Source organism: Falco punctatus, assembly GCF_963210335.1.
Source record: "Falco punctatus genome assembly, chromosome: 8".
Classification (NCBI taxonomy): Eukaryota; Metazoa; Chordata; class Aves; order Falconiformes; family Falconidae; genus Falco; species Falco punctatus.
In genome coordinates this window covers 17,463,097-17,479,456 of record NC_137588.1, presented here as the reverse complement: position 1 = coordinate 17,479,456, position 16,360 = coordinate 17,463,097, and the positions used below count along the sequence as shown (strand labels likewise).

The 16,360-nt window shown below is 35.4% G+C and overlaps 1 protein-coding gene across 3 annotated transcripts in view; it reads right to left on the bottom strand.

Annotated features, from left to right (window-relative positions):
- SESTD1 (SEC14 and spectrin domain containing 1) overlaps nucleotides 1–16,360 on the bottom strand; it is a 55,614-nt gene that overhangs the window by 12,501 nt on the left and 26,753 nt on the right. For 2 of the 3 annotated variants that reach the window (XM_080400374.1, XM_080400375.1), the window contains exons 8-12: nucleotides 11,224–11,337; nucleotides 8,999–9,096; nucleotides 8,557–8,612; nucleotides 5,877–6,088; nucleotides 2,020–2,142 (exon numbers count right to left, since the gene is read on the bottom strand). In XM_080400374.1, coding sequence (XP_080256500.1) covers nucleotides 2,020–2,142; nucleotides 5,877–6,088; nucleotides 8,557–8,612; nucleotides 8,999–9,096; nucleotides 11,224–11,337 — 603 coding nt within the window. The remainder of the gene's footprint in view (nucleotides 1–2,019; nucleotides 2,143–5,876; nucleotides 6,089–8,556; nucleotides 8,613–8,998; nucleotides 9,097–11,223; nucleotides 11,338–16,360) is intronic. The other variant, XM_080400376.1, reaches the window with a different exon arrangement.

Below are 16,360 nucleotides of genomic sequence, written 5' to 3'. Positions count from 1 at the left end.
CAAACAAAAAAACCTAGATTAGTAATTTTTAGTTTTAGTATTAAAGTAAAACAGTTGCAGGAACTGATTTTGGTCAAGCTATCAGTAAAATTAAGAGACTGGCAAATCAAATAGAAGTGTGCTTCTGATCCTTTCCATAGGGGAAAGTTAGGCACAGCTGTATGTGACAGCTCAAAACCATGGATAAAAGCCAACATATGCTCAAAAATAACAGTTCTAGATTGCTCATGAATAAAACAGAAAATAAAAACCAAAAAATACAAACCACCCCTTCCAAAACCAAACCCCCACAACCAAACCCCCAAAGAAAACTACTTTTCACTTCAGAGTAAACTGAAGTGAAAAAGCCTATTTTTAAAACAAAGCATTTTTGCAAGTATCTTCAAAACAGAAGAAATATAATCAACAATAAATAGGAGATGAAAGAAAGTAAGCATACAAGCTGTCAATTTGATTATTTGGAGAGAAAAAACCCTAGGAAAATAATGAAAGAAGAGCACACTCAGCTATCATGATGTTTAAAAAAAAATCAAAGAAAAATGCAAAGCACATTTTTCCAGTGCTGTTGTCAAAAAATGGTTTTAATTCATAAACGGTCATCTAAACTTAAGGTAGGCGAGTAGTCTCCAAATTACTTCTTTTGATAAAAAAAAAAAAATAATTTTTCTGACTCTTTGTTTCTACAGAGACCTGCTAGCACCCGAGGACCAAGCAGTGTTCAATCTTATCAGTGCTTTAGTGATCACCAAACTGTAGGCCAGCCTGCAAACTTCAATGGGACTCAATGATTTCAAGGACTGTATTTCACTCCAGCTAAAGCATAATTCTCTGTTACAGATACCCAAATGAGAAAAAAAGTGTATTCAATGCTGTTTTCTTTTTTGGTTTTGAAGTGCTAGTAGGATTGAAAGATATTCAAAATTATTTTTGTCAATAAAGTACACAGAGGATTTTTTTTCTCTTTCCAATTAGGATTTTAACTGTAAGATGTTTTACGCTTCAGAAGGCAGTGTTTTTTCAAAGTAGAACATTGCTTGAAGAGCTTACAGCAATGAGAAGACAGCAGGGATGCCATTCAGTTGACCTAACAGACACCTACAACATATGCTTCTGCATCTGAGCAAGCAAACTGTACTCAGCAGAGATGTAGTCAATAGAACCAGTGTAGTCTAGGGCACAATGTTTCTCAGACTAAAGGTTTGGAGTGTTTTTTTTCTTAATTATATGAGCAAAATTATAACTATTTTCTTTGCTGTGACTGCAAAGGGGACTTAGAAAAAGTGGACTGAATTGTCAATGTCTACATCGAAGCCAGGAAAGAGGAAAAAGCACTGTGAGCAACACTGCCTTTGGGAACACTGAGTATTCATATCCCAAGCATAGTTAATCATCTGATGGGAAGATAAAATTCTGCTGAACCTTAGGAAGTCTTCAAAATTAGAAGCAAAGGCATCAGGTTAGTACAATGACAGAACAGTCTCAGTCTCTTCAAGATTTCATTATGAACATAAATCAATGAAAGTGTTAAGCCAGTTTCAGCTACTGGTAAATTGTAGTTTAATAAATGGCAACTGGTAATATTACTAAATATTTTATATATTTTATACAAATTTAATATACATTTTAAAAAAATAAAAGGTAAATGGTAAATGTAGTTTAATAAAGATAATATTAACTTGTTCACCTGAGAAGTACAAGGCTTCTCAGCCATTTTGGCAGAGAGGAAAAAGGAAATTTACTCCTCCTACTCAACATGAAAATTTAAGAACTGCTGCAATGTAATAAACCCCAGAAATATTATAGATAGAAATCAGTATTTTTCAGCACTGGAAAACAAATAACACATACATACAATGAACATATTAAGTTCTTAAACTGCTCGGGTACTTTCCTCTGTAACCCATGAAATCACGCACTGCAAATATCCTAGATAGTCATAATCAAGATATACTACTCGTCATTACTCGTCATGTACTTAGAATTTATTTTGCTACTTGAAAAAGGTATGGAAAATCTCACACTGTGCTGACTCTCAATCTCTTCATGTTTCTGTTGTAAAGCTTGTGAAGCTCTAATTGAATCACCTATTCCCCATTGGGTTCTTAGCTGTTCTGATCCAGGTCCTTCAAGCCAATTGACTACCTGTCAAAGAGATAAAGATGACAAAAATAAAGTAGCAAATCATGAAAACGGGTTTAAAATAATTTTGTAACATAAGTAGAAATATTTCAAAATACACATTTATGAAAAAAAAAGTTTAGGATCTGTACAAGTCATTGAATTCATTCACATCTTCCGAAGTACAAAATACTTTCCCTTAACCTTAGCCTGTCAGCTCCATGAAAGCAGGTGGCAGATAGCAAAGGAGTTGTCATGTACATACTTGCCATTTTGTATCTCTGTCAATAAAATAGCTTAAAACACAATTTTCTTGGTAATGGATCTGTCGTGTTCAAACACAGTATTCCCTGCCCCCCCCAGTGAATTACAATGCACAGCTGTATTCAACCTCACACCTGAGAGTTTTCTCCTTATTTTGTTGAATATATTGACACTAAAGTACAGGACTCATTCCAAAACTAAATTTACACGACAACTTAGTATTTTATATATTTGTCTTCCAACTTGCTCTATTCAAACAACAGAAGCCTCTTACAGAGTCTTAATGGCCATATCTCATGGGATCTGCCTTTGCACAAGTCTTTGCAGGGTCATGGCAATACAATTTTGGACTACAGTATTGGATTTTGTTTATTATCATTATTCTGAAACTATTTAATTTGACATTATTACAGAGTATCTCAGATTTTGGTTTCCTTATACACATTTGAATTTTCAGATTATATCTATGGCAAAATTTTATAATAAATTTTTAAATATCTAGAAAACAAGAAACAGCTTTGATAAAGCGTAGTGCAAAAGTCACTTACTACTGGAGTCCTGAAGTAAGGAAATGCAGGAATACCCCCACATTCTGAACCTTTACGAAAAAGCATAGGAAGCCAGCTTCCTCTCTTTAATGTAACCTTTGTTTGAGCAAAGGTGACACAACAGCTTCACACAGCTTTTCAGGAAATAGAATACAATACACAATATAACACCATAACCATGAAGACAAATGAAAAAGAGACTAATTGGACTATTTTTCTAGTGCTGCTAGGATATATTCCAACAGTAATCAGGAATGACCACCACCATTACAGAAAGTTACTCAGTTCACCCCACATTTTATTCATCACATCTGTGTCTTACCAACCACCCTTTTTTGCACCAACACAACCTCCCCCCCTCCCCCCCCAAGTACTGCTTCACAGTATTTTTTTTTTTCTCCAAAAGCAACCTGTGCCTTCATTACTTCTATCATTTCTAGGACAAATTAAGACTCTTGAGTTCTAGGTTCTTTTTGTTTAAAGATTAACTTCCTGTTGTGCTCAGCACCTCTGCACAGCTGTTGCTGGTTAAATATGGAAGGACCTAGAAGTGAAGGCACCCACATGTCCCCCTGTAATATCAGTGTGGCTAGGAAAACTCAGATATGGAAGTGACTGTATTCATGCAAATCTGAAAGCGTTCAACTACTCCTCAGCAGTGCCCTTTCTGACCCAGACCACCTCCTCATTATAAGTTTCCAGCAACTACTGCATTGCCTCTGAAACTGCTCGGCTTAGCACATGGCCATTCTTGTGTGAAGACACTTGAACTGAGAAGAGTTCTGCAGGTCCCCTGCAGAAAGAAGCAATGTTACTTTCACAAAATCTGGTTTTCGATGGTTAGTGACTACTGCAAGGCCTGACATAAATTTCTGGGAATCAGGGTCAGAAAAATAGTTCACACCTCTGCCTAAGGAGGTTCATTGTTAGAATTTAACATAACACAGTGTTGCTCATCAGTCTGTTTAGCAGAGCTGTTCATCAGAAAACATCTAGAAATCATTACCATCTTTACACTGCAGAAAGAAAGATGAAGGAAAGGGAAACAAAATTATGGAACAGAAGAAAGAGTGGTAGGTAAAAAGAGAGGGTAGAATACTGAAGGCACAAAAGAAGAGAGGTTGTTATGGATAAGAGGGCTTTAAACAGGAGTAAGAACTAAGCAGTTCACAGTAAGCAGAAGGAGCGAATAGTGAAAATGAAACAGGAACACAAAAGCAAGCCAGGAGTGGTTAGCAATATAAGGAGCTATACAAAGAGTGAAACAGGAATGTAATTGTAGTGTTTTGATTTCCTGTTAACTTTCATTTAAAAAAAAAGTCAGCCACACAAGAGAAACACTGTCCATGTACACACCCATTCCAACTGAAAATACTCTAAGCATGTTGTATTACAACTTCCGATTGTTTTGGCAAAATCAATTCCACGGCACTTTGCATCTATTGGTTTCTTCCAGTCCATCACTATCTTCTCTCTTTTCTCTGTTAGTCTAACGTTCTCCCATAAACCAAAAGGAAATGAAACCAATTTCTAGATTTAGTAAGTTTTTCCCCACACACATTTGTATCCCATTTAGAGAGATTTTAAATGCACTTTATAAAACTGATTAACTTGGTAAAACAACCAAACACATTCTTCCTGTGTACTGAGACTCAGTTCCCTTACTGAGTAACATCCATAGTGTAATGAGAGTAAACTAATAACTATTCCTATTACAAATATTGCAAAATGAGACCGATGTCCCAGTAAACAAGGCTATTTAAATGCATTAACAATGTCAGCTTGCCAAAGTATGTTATAAATTTCATTTCAAACAGCACATCTTGTTCAACCACTATAACACAAGAAAAAAAAAAATCTCACCTGATTATACCCACAGCCATGCTAATATGTTCTCTATAGTACTATTTTCATCTGTTACGTATTTTTATTATTTCCAGCTCAACATGTTAAGATTACATTTGGGTTTTTTTTATTTTTTAAATAATCATCATATTACTACATAAGTGAAAGTGATTTCCTCAGTAGATTTACATTTTCACTGCTAGAAATAACAAGATTGATTAGTTTTTAATCTTTACCCATACCTGGAACACTGAAGTGCAAGTACTTGATTTGCACTTCTCACACATTAGAAATGTCAATATTGAAAAGCTAAAAGCAGTATCTATTCCTTTTTCTGCATATTCAAACTACATAGAAGCTTAAAAACATATAAATCTAATTTCAATTAATAAACACAAGAGGGTCGGTTAATACTATAATATAAGTAATATATATATTAAAAAAATAAATTAATTCCATTTCCTTGATTTCCTCTACTGAGACTCTGCCAAGAAAACTTTGGAAGGGCTAATTACTTGCTTGTTTCCAAAGGACCAAACCAATTCATTATGACCTTTAACACATGATTAATTAGGAAGGTTTTTATTCATTGTTGTCAGGGTATCCTTGAAATACAGAGTTTAATCACTTTACCTTAGTTAAAACAGCAAGCATTAGACAAATAAAGGAATAAATAATGGCTTATCTTCAGTATCAGAAACTTAAAACCAACACATGCAGGGGAAGGTTTCCAACTCAAGCAAAATTACAGTCATATGTGTCTCATTTGTGAATGTTCTTCTCTTTGCTAACAGATTTTGCATTTGCCCTCCAACAACGAAGGGATCTGCTGCCACAGTATGCAACAAAGGGACAACATGAAGGTTCTTCAGCATGATGGCAAGAGCGCACGTATCTAGTCACCTCCACATATCAGAACCGCTTTTGGAAAGTCACTGGAGTAGCCACAACTTGGTAGCATGAAGTGAAACCAGCACATTGCAGTTTGAGGAGTGAAAGGAGACAGTTCTCACCTCTGATTCTTAGCTTTGCAGGAAACACAGGCTGGCACTTGAGCTCAGATCTCCCCTTCACAGTATTCAAGCCCAACTCCAAACTTACCTGCATTACCTTCTGCTGAATCTCCTCTAGTTGTGTGCGCTTGCTACGTTGTCTGCAGACTTCCTGGTAGCGGGTATATTGCTCTCTGAGTGAGTCTAGTAGCTTCATGACCTGTGGCTGAGCAAGTAGTTCATCATCCATTGGAGACCAGGATACCCCTCCATCTGAACCATTGAATCGACGTTGTTGTAACTCAGAGAGTAACTCATGACCTTTAACAATACATTTAATGACGTGGTTAATTTAGATTAAAAAACCAGCTACAAAAATTATTTGTAAGCATGCCTGCTTTTAGCCCACTCAGTAGTACATTTTTGCAGCTAATAATCTTTCATGCATTGGGTACGTTTGCATTTCATGCAAAGTGCTCGCCACAGTTTGTGGGGTTGTATTAGTCATAAAATAGGGTAGAAATCACGTGATATACTTTAGAACTATAGAAGAGATACTATGACTAACATTCATTAGACAGTTATATTGATTAATGTAAAGAAACAATTGCAAAGCACAATCCTGAGTCTGAAACAACTAAGTATTCTGCTTTACTTCAAAATACTGTGTAGCATCCAAAGTATTTCTCTTGAGCAATTCACATTCTTAGAGTTAATGAATGATCTAGAAGCACAAACAAACTGACCATATAATTTCGCTGTTATCTTTCAGGATTTTTATGGCAAGTGCAAAACTTTCATAGAAAGTGTGGAGCTGAATACTAAGTACTTGGATCAATTTTCTCTCTTCATTTTTCTCACCCTTTTTTGTGCTCTTAAGCACCGTATCAGGGTAACAATTCTCATATATGCGAAATTAGTGTATTTTGAGTATTTAATCCCCTGTTTAAACTGAAGAATGTTATTGTTAAGCTGTACTGAAGTTCAGGATGTAAACACCATGCTACCAGTAAATCCAGATCAGTAATTTATTCCCCAAAAGCTCAATGAACAAGTTAGCAAATAAAGTGTGCGGTCACTAAAGAAATGTTGGTGTAAAACTGAAAGTCTGCCAATTCCATATCGTCAGTTCTGCAGGTCTTAAAATAGTAACATGTCAGTTCACTAACAGAATTAATTTATCACTACAATAGTAATCGTAATACCTCAAGGAAAATGCAGAAATATAGACTCTAAATCCAGCTGGTATTATCTGGACAATCAAAATGCCAAGGGCTTTGGAGATTGTAGCAAGCAACTTTAAATTACTCAGCACATATCACTGTGAAATGAACATGTCTTAAGAATTCAGATACATTTGCCGTACTATGGAAATTAACATCTTGGATTTAATCTTTTATAATACTACACAGATAGGCACAGATAGCTGTAAAACAAACAGACAAAGGCTTTTAGAAGTCATAGTTCTACTGGGATAATTTTGAATTTTTATTCTATTGTTTCAGCAGTAAAGGATTAACATTTTCAAAGTAAAAGAAGAATTTTAAGCTACATTCCTATCATATTCTAAGAACTATACTTTCTATGCGGATTTGGAGCTTGTGAAAGCAACAGTACTGGTAACCATGGAAGACAGAAGCCGTTTATCTGAAACTGCAGTTTGTTCATATTTACCCTTAAGAGATGGGAAGGTTTAATCGGGGAGAGTTTAATTTTTTTATTTTCAAACTTTCAATACAGTGAATTTAACAGAGAATGGTTGCCTCTTAGGAACTCCCATGATTTAATGAAAGTTATTAAACTTCACAGCTAAAAAAAAAATAATTCATTATGCCACATTAAGAAAACAGAAAATGCATATAAACTAATGTTCTTGGGAGCTACTTGCTTACACAAAACTGAAGTGCTGTTTTGCCCCAAAATCTTACCATTAGAGGAGAATACATTATTAGCTTAAAATCTCGTAGCAGTGTCTATAGACACTGCATATTTTTAAAACTTTAAAGACCGCAGCAAGGAACTATTGTTTCATTTTTTAACTCAAACAATATTATCCCACATGTAAATAAGCTAAAATTTTACACTGAGGGCCAGTAGTAATATTTGCCACAGAGAATGTGTGATCCACACATTAGTTTGCAGGAGGCTCTAAGTTAAGGATTCTGAGCACTCAGACTTGGATCACCACTTCAACACTATGCATTACTTCCTATTCTACAAGGCACAATTTTTTAAGCACATTTCTAGTCCAATTAGTCTATTATACTTTAATGTTAATAGGAAATTCACTCAAAAAAAAATATTCAAAGAACCCCAAATTGTTTAATGCTGAAGGGAGACTCTTAAGAAGCAAAGTCAGAAGACTGTATGCTTCACTTTTACAGATTGTCAGCTGAAAACTAGGCTGATGCCAACAGTCAGACTTGTGTAGGAAAATGCTATCTGTATTGTGACCATTTGATGGCTCCTGACACAAATTCATCCTGTAAGGCCAAGATAATGACATCATCTAGAAACAACGTATTCTCAGAATTAAACATATTAATTACGGTAATACTGTAAAGATGTTATCAGGATTATTAAAAACTGTATTCAGAATGACACATTTGGAGTTCTTCCATTTATTTGTTAACATCCTTTTTTTTAATCTAAAGATGGCATTAATAGATAAGCTTATTACATTGTGATTATGGCTAAGATGATTATTGGGCACTGTGCTTTCACTTGGGGCTTAAAAATGAACAATGTTACTTTATTGACCAACATTATAATTTTTTGACTTACTATACCTGTCTGCAATACTGTCTCAGGATCAACGGATGGAAGGAAGTTCAAATCTATTGATCTTGAATAAAGTAACAAACACATTATTAATAAAAATAAACTTTAATAATTATTAAGTAACACATTATTATTCATTTGTATTACAGTAGCAGTAAATACTCCCACTAAGGCCAGAGCTACCTGATGCTGTTAAGAGACTATATGTTTCTTTCCTCACTCAGTAAAGTCCTCATTTTATCAAAACACTAGTGCAGCTGCATGTAGTCAAATGGCCAAATGAGCTTCCATCTACACACATTGATGAATTTTGTAGTCTACGTTACAAACTTTCAGAATTCTTTTACACATCTCAAAATATTTAAGGCACATAGCATTTTCAATATTGTTTGGATTTCCAATGAACTTTTATAATCCAAACCCACTGATTTCAAAAAGCAAATCACGCACCTCTCTTTTTCTTGTTGCGTTCCTTTATCACTTCCATTGTTAATTAGAGCAAGCTCATCCAGTAAGGATGTTGATTCTTTCGTGAACTTTTCAAATACCTGTAATAAGAGGCAGGTTTTCATTTAAGAAATGAAAGTTATATAAGTGGCAGTATTGAAGGCATCAGTGCAAATTTATCCACTCTAGTTCTGTTAGTACACTTCCACCTTTACACAGTGCAATTACTTCTCAACATTCATATGGTAGGGTAGAAAGAGTAGGAAATATGAAGTTCTGTTCAAGGAACCCTTAAAAGCACTAAGATTTGTCAGGGATATAGTAAATGTTACGCTGAATATAACAAAGATGGACTGAATTCTGAAATACTGAAAAATGTTGAGTTTTCTGCAGGACCTGTAAGTTGTCATACACATATTTATTCTACATCTTAATTATATCTTAAGACTAATGCTAGAGGACGCAAGCACATGACAGCTCACTTGAACGGATCAAAATAATCAACTTTGTGAAGACTCCAGCTTTTAATCACCTAATATGGGATATATTTTAATAAATAAATTTAAGTTAAAAGAAAGATGTATTATATGAAAATAAATACTCTCATTGGTTTCTTTGAATACAGGGGCTTCTCTTGGATAACAAGAGGCCTGTAGAGTCAGACACTGGGTACTATTCAGATTATTCCTCTGTACCTGACTTATAAGGGCTGTTTTTTTGGTGGGTTTTGTTTTGGGGTTTTTTGGGGTGTTTGTTTTTTGTTTGGTTGGTTGGGTTTTTTTGTGTTTTTTTTTTAACAGAACTGATCACGATCAGGTGCCATAAGTGCCATGCGTAATAACTTTCAGGTCTTTTTGGTGTTAATAAATTATTTATCAATAGCCTGCAGATGAACCTTCCTTAACCTACGTACAACTATTTAAATTTCAGGGAAAACCTAAAAGGATATGAGGTGCACAGCTCTTAAAAGCCAATTTATAATGTGATTTATAAAATAAAAGCTAGATTCAGTTGTTACAAAATGGGGAAAAAAATCCATAGGTTTAAAATGTATCTATATTTGTAAACTATTTTTCAGCTAGTACCTTAAAGAATCTTTCTACCCTGTTGGCTAGTTTCAGAAATCAGGAGCTGCAATGGAGGAGGTTCTTCCTTAATATACAAAACAAGTTGAAACAAGGCAAGAGAGGTCAGACAGGAAAGAGAAATTTTCAGTTGTAGTCTGAACCAAATACACAGCAGAAGTCCCAGTTTGGGTGGAAGCGCTGTCCTTATGAATTTTACACATGCAGGAATAAGTGAGTAGGAGCCAGATTTGTACGTAACAGACAAAAGTGAAGGACAATGAAAATACTGAATTTCCTTTCCCTCCCATGTCAGGAGCTCTCAGTTTCAGGCAAAGGAGAAACTAGCTGCCTTGTCCTAATCCATGCACACATAAAGGCCATGCAAAGAGCAACAGAAAAAAAAGCCGCACAGCAGATGATGCTCTCTCTGTCCCAAACACACAATTTGCCAAGTTTCAGCAAAAAAGAAACATGGTACATGTGGTATAAGCCCTCAGATTTATTGAGGGGGAAGTACTGCTGTGAGATTGGCTGTATTGTTTGGAGTATTCCTTGTCCAGGATCCTACTTGGAGAAGCACATTTTAAGATGAATTGAACAGGAAAGGAATATACTGTTTCACTGAAGATTAAAAATTAAAATTTCAAAACAATGTAAGTAACTGAAAAACAAGTATCAATGAAGAACAGATTAAAAACATTCTGGAGTGCTATGCACACCAACAGCTGCCTAAACAACTTGTGTCTATTAATGATTTAGGGGTGTATTTGCTCCTAGATGTTTACTGCATCTCTGTATCTACTGGGGAGGAACCAAGGCCTAAGAGATAACCTTGAAAGAGCTGCAGAGTCCAACTATTTCCTCTTTGTTTGGCTGCTGATAGTACAAATCAAAACAATTGCCCATATGCTCAGACTCTCTAGAGTGGGGTTCTAGATGAAAGCTTTCATTAGGGAACTTGTTGGTTCAACAAACTGATTACATTAGCTTTAGCATCCTTTGAGCAAACCCAGTGTTAGCTATCATTCTAACACTACTCATGCATTTGAACTCCACTACTACACGTATGACAGTTTCCATACCTAGCAGTTCCTACACAAAAAATTCATGGCTCAAGAATGACATATTTGGAAAAAAAACAACCAAACACAGAAAACTAACCAGCCTCTTATTCAACCAATCCATGTGATCATAGGTGAGAGTTCCTCCAAAATCTTCTGTTAGTTGGCATGGTTCTATGTATCGAGTCAGCTTGTTAGCAGATACTAAAATAACCTGCAACAACAAAAGAAATTTTAAGTACTCTTGTAAGTAATGCTTGTATTCTTAAGTACCTGAGAAGTTGTGTTAAGTGTGTCCAGAGGCACCAAGCAGATCTTTCTGTGATTCAGAGAAAGTGACCCTTTTACTGCTAAATGTTAAATGAAGTATGGCTGGTTGCAATTAACATGAGCCTAAAACAGACAGGTAATTCTGATATGCAGTGTACATCTCACGCATAATCCTGCAAGAGCATCATATGAATATTATACACAGTATTAGCTGTTTGATGTTACGTAAAAGCGGTAGAAATGCAACTAAGGGCAAGAACATTTATGCATACAATAATATATATATATATATGATGTTTAAATTACCTGTTCTGATTTGTTACGTTGCAATGTAACTGACTACAAATGTAGCTACTCTTAAGAGTATACTAAGGTATTTACTCGATATGAACAGAACATCATTTACTAATCTTAATAAACTAGCATCAAATTATTTAATACATTTTTCACTTACTTACTGGAACATAAGAATCTGTCATTCCTAAAATACTTTCTAAAAAAGAACATGAAAAAAAGCATGCTAAGAGCTGATCACACTTATCTGTACAGGCATAAGTAGAGGGGTTTTTGTTTGTTTCCAAAAAATACTGTCAAGAAACCCTGGGAAGCCCATTGGATAGCTTTTCCCCTCCCACACCCTGGTTGATAAGTATAAAATGCTGAGTTTTGATAAAGTCCTTTGCCCTCAATATTAAACCTGTTTTCTCAGTGGATTGATTCTTGATGATTTGTTATACCAGCAGCTTACATATCCAAACAGCTTTGGAAAAATAAGTGGAAAGCTTCAATGAACAAGGCAGAGATTTTGCGAGAATAAGTTTGCACTTCAGCCTGTGCAGAAATCCAAACTGAAGAATGCCTGTTCATTTTTCATACCACATTGAAGGCAGCTTTCATACAAAAAACAGTAACTTTTTTCTTTTTTTTTAAAAAAAATGAAAATCCTAATTGTTGTCTAAAGCACAATCAGATTAAAAACAAAAAACAAAAAAACCCCACATGAAACGGAAAACCACCCTACAAATGCCAAAGATTAAAGTTATCTATATGCTTAGTCTCCAGCAAACTTAATTGCTGGAAAAACTTAAAATGCAACCTGAAGTATTCTCCTGGTGATTTTTCAGTAACTATGGCACTTTTAAGTATAGCTGCCCATATATCTGGTCTGACGGCAATTCACTGCCATGGAACTGTACAGCAAAGACTTCCTCTTCTTGAGGAAAGCAAGAATCCTATTGTTTGATGATAAAATATTTTTAAATCCATTTTTTAATACTATTTGATTAAACATTGAGTATTATTATTTGTCAATATGGACAATTGATCTATACAATGATAATTTTTTTTAACATTACACAAGAAATACAATTTAAAAATTTAATCTGGCCAGCATCACCCAGAAATCTGGCATACTAGAAACCCAAGAGCAGCTAGCAAAATCCAGATATACCATAGACTATCAACTCCACCCCCAGTAACTGCCACCTTCACTTTCAAGCACTCACAGTTTCACCCACTCATTCACCTTCCCCTCCAGGGCTTGTGACAATAATTAGCACACTATCTTTTTTCCATTCTAGAGAAGAGACTAATAGGCACACACAATCTACTATTTCAAACACACCCTTTTTTAGGATTGAATTTAGGATGTGACATAAACACAGGCTTATGCAGTCCAGCTCCACCAGGACAATTCCCTCATTTGACCAACGTTTTTAAAAGAAAGGACCCATTGCCTCCAGTGATAAAACAGCAGCAAGAGATACATGCAGATGAAAAGAGATGCATTTAATAAATAATTTTGGTAAAACACTGGAATTCCTATATGCATTTTTGGGAAAGTGCATGAAAGCTACAGATTTTGGTGCCTCAGTATTAAAAGACTGGACTGTGAGATCTGATACAAAAATTAAAGATTTCCTGCAAAGTGTTATTCATTCTGTGGATCAATACTCTGCTTATCAGTATTATGTCTTGAAAGGTAAACTGGGGATGTTTGTGCCACAATTAGTTTCCCATTAGTCTAGAGAAGGTAAGTATCTACCTGGGTATGTACTATCAACTTAGGTACACAAAGACCAACTTTACTTGAACTGGGGACTGCTAATAAAAAGCTGTGGTCTAATTACATTGGATTTAGTCTTTCCAGTTGTTTTCTTAAACAGTTCTTACTCTTTTAAACAAATGACAAGAGCTTACTAGCTATTTTTTAGCTACATAATACTGAAAAAGACAAGTCAGTGAGCTAGTATTTCTTTCAGAGCAATTCTGATATGCAAGTATATGGACCATAAACAGGTTGACATGCAGGAAATTTTCATGGAAAAATGTGATTTTTAGGTATATTAATGTCAAGTCATCAGAGTTGATATTTTCCAGAGCAGATTGTGCTGATACACGATCACAAGAAATTTCTGACACTATGACTATAAACAGAGTTGTTAGCTGCTACGGTGCAAGCACAAAGCACTTAGAACTATCAGGACTGTCAGAATCCTTTGGCAATATACTCTGACTTTTCCAGCTAGTTCCCAGTAGTTTACCACCTTTCTTTCCTTTCTCTTTTTTTCTTTTCTTTTTTTTTTAAAGCCCTTGATTTCTTGCCACACAATCACAAGTGAACTTTCAAATTTTGCTCCATGATGTTGACAAGGATAAGAACAGCAAGCACACTTCCTTCCTCCCTGCTCTCGAAACACTTATTTCCAAAGCTCTAACCCAATATCTAAAAAGTCTTGGAGATTATTTTTCTCCCAGTCCCTTAAATGAATGGCATGCTCAAAAAAACCCACCACCTGCCTGTAGGCATTTTTTCATAGTGTACAAACTTGTACACTTCTGCTTTTATGGTACACATTTTCCTCTAGTTATCCCAGTTACCTTCACATGAAAAGTCCACAAACACAACATACTGCAGCCACTAAAAAGTGATTTGTTTCACATCACTATGTGGAGTATATTAATAAAAAAAGCAAAAGAAACACCACCCAACCCTCCAGAACACATTTAGAAATGTTTATATTCAAACCCAGTTCTTCATTCATTTAAAAACGTAAACAGTATTAAGTATTACAGCATAACCTACGCAACATTTCAGCTGAAAGACACTCTTGGAACAATTAAGACAACTCTCCTGTTATGACGCATGGGCACATGACCAGAGAAAAACTGCTTCAATAAACACTGGATGCTAATAAGCATTTTAGGGAGGAATAAAGGGACACAGGAAAGCTCTGCTGGAAGATGAATGGGAATTGACCTGAGGCAGCTCCAAAGCCAACACGAATCCTAACCAGGAATAAGGATATGCACTTTTACTCAGCTGAATCAGCCCACCTCTTTATAGTTATCCACCCAGAAGCCTTTTGATCTCGGTTCCCACATTTACTTTCAGTGCTTTGCAACACATCACAACTCACTCTGAAGCAGAGGATCTCTGCTTTTGAACAGAAAGGAAGGCATTGTGATTAATGGCTTCATATGTCAACATTAAGCAAGGTATTAAAAAAAGATCAGGTAAGCAAAGTATTACAAACGTATCAGCTAGCAGTAAATAGGAGGTAGATGTGATGCCCCATCAGAAATGAAAAATCACAGTTACATAGCATTTGTTTCAAATAAAATTAGTTTACACTCATGTGCATAAGAACACTTCATGCTTCCATTTAAATTTTTAGATCATATTTATTTCACTGGTACAAAAGCAGTCTTGGATTTTCCTAACAGTTATGCAAATTTAACCCGTGATCCAAAACACAAGTTGCGTGTTGCTTTGTTTTTACTGCCAGTAACATACAATTATGCAGCTGTAGATTTGTGTACGAGTTAGAGGCTTCCATAGCCTTATCAGTGCTCTGCACTCGTATCAGGAATAGAGCAAAGACATACTACTGTCTCTAACACAAATATTATTTGGAGCACTGAGAAGGTGGGTCGTTGTTACTGAGCCAGTTTTCCTAATCACAACCAAGTAACAGATAACCCAGAGTTAATGAATGGTGAAGAACAAAGACTTGCCTAATACAAAGGATGATTCTTCATTATCTAGGAAAGCACAAGATTTTTCCTACTGTTCTCTAAGCTTTCCCTGTGCTTTAATGAATAATGCCATTTAAGAATATGAATTATTGCACAGGAAAAAAAAAACTGAAAAAAAACCTGCAAGGAAGTGCAAGATACAAGGAAAAGCTATGAGCTAAGATGGCATCACAGTATCTTTAGAAACATCTATAGCAACTCTATACCAACAGCTGCTCATTTTCCAACCTCAGTTAGATGACAACTGCCCCAAAGCTGATGGTAGGTCCTCACGCAAGCAAGCAGTCTCACCCTGTTCCAGTGCTTCTAAATTAGGTGGAAGGGAAACTCAAGAGCAAACACCCTAATTCAGCAACAACTTACTATCCTCTACTCATACAAAAATCTGCTCATGTGTCAAGCCAAGATACAACAGGAGATCAGGGAATAAATCTAAAGTTCTCTTCCTGCCTAAGAAGCAGCTGCTCTGTTTTAATGCTATGATTATTTTTCTTGTAAAATGATACATCACCGACTACTTTTCTTACAATTGACACATTATGTATGTTTGCATGAAAAGCATCTCTGGTACTTTAATTATTTTCTTCTTCCTTTAAGAGAATCTTAGATCAAAATTTCAGGTCAGGGAAAAACGTTTATGGTTCAGTAATGAAAAAAGTATTTTAGAAACAGAAACCAAAAAGTTTAGTTACACAACTACAATGGTCTATGCCAACATCAATGGCACAGAATATGCTTCATAAAATTACTAAGCTTACTAAACTTCATTACACAATTATCATTTAATGACTGCTAGCCAATCTTTAAAGTCAAACAAAAAATCCTTTTATTACCATAGTCATATAAAATTATCCCTGCTTTGTTAACACATTTTCTGTAGGCTTTCTGCTTATTTGTCTAGAAATAGATTCTAGCAGAGTCATATTAAA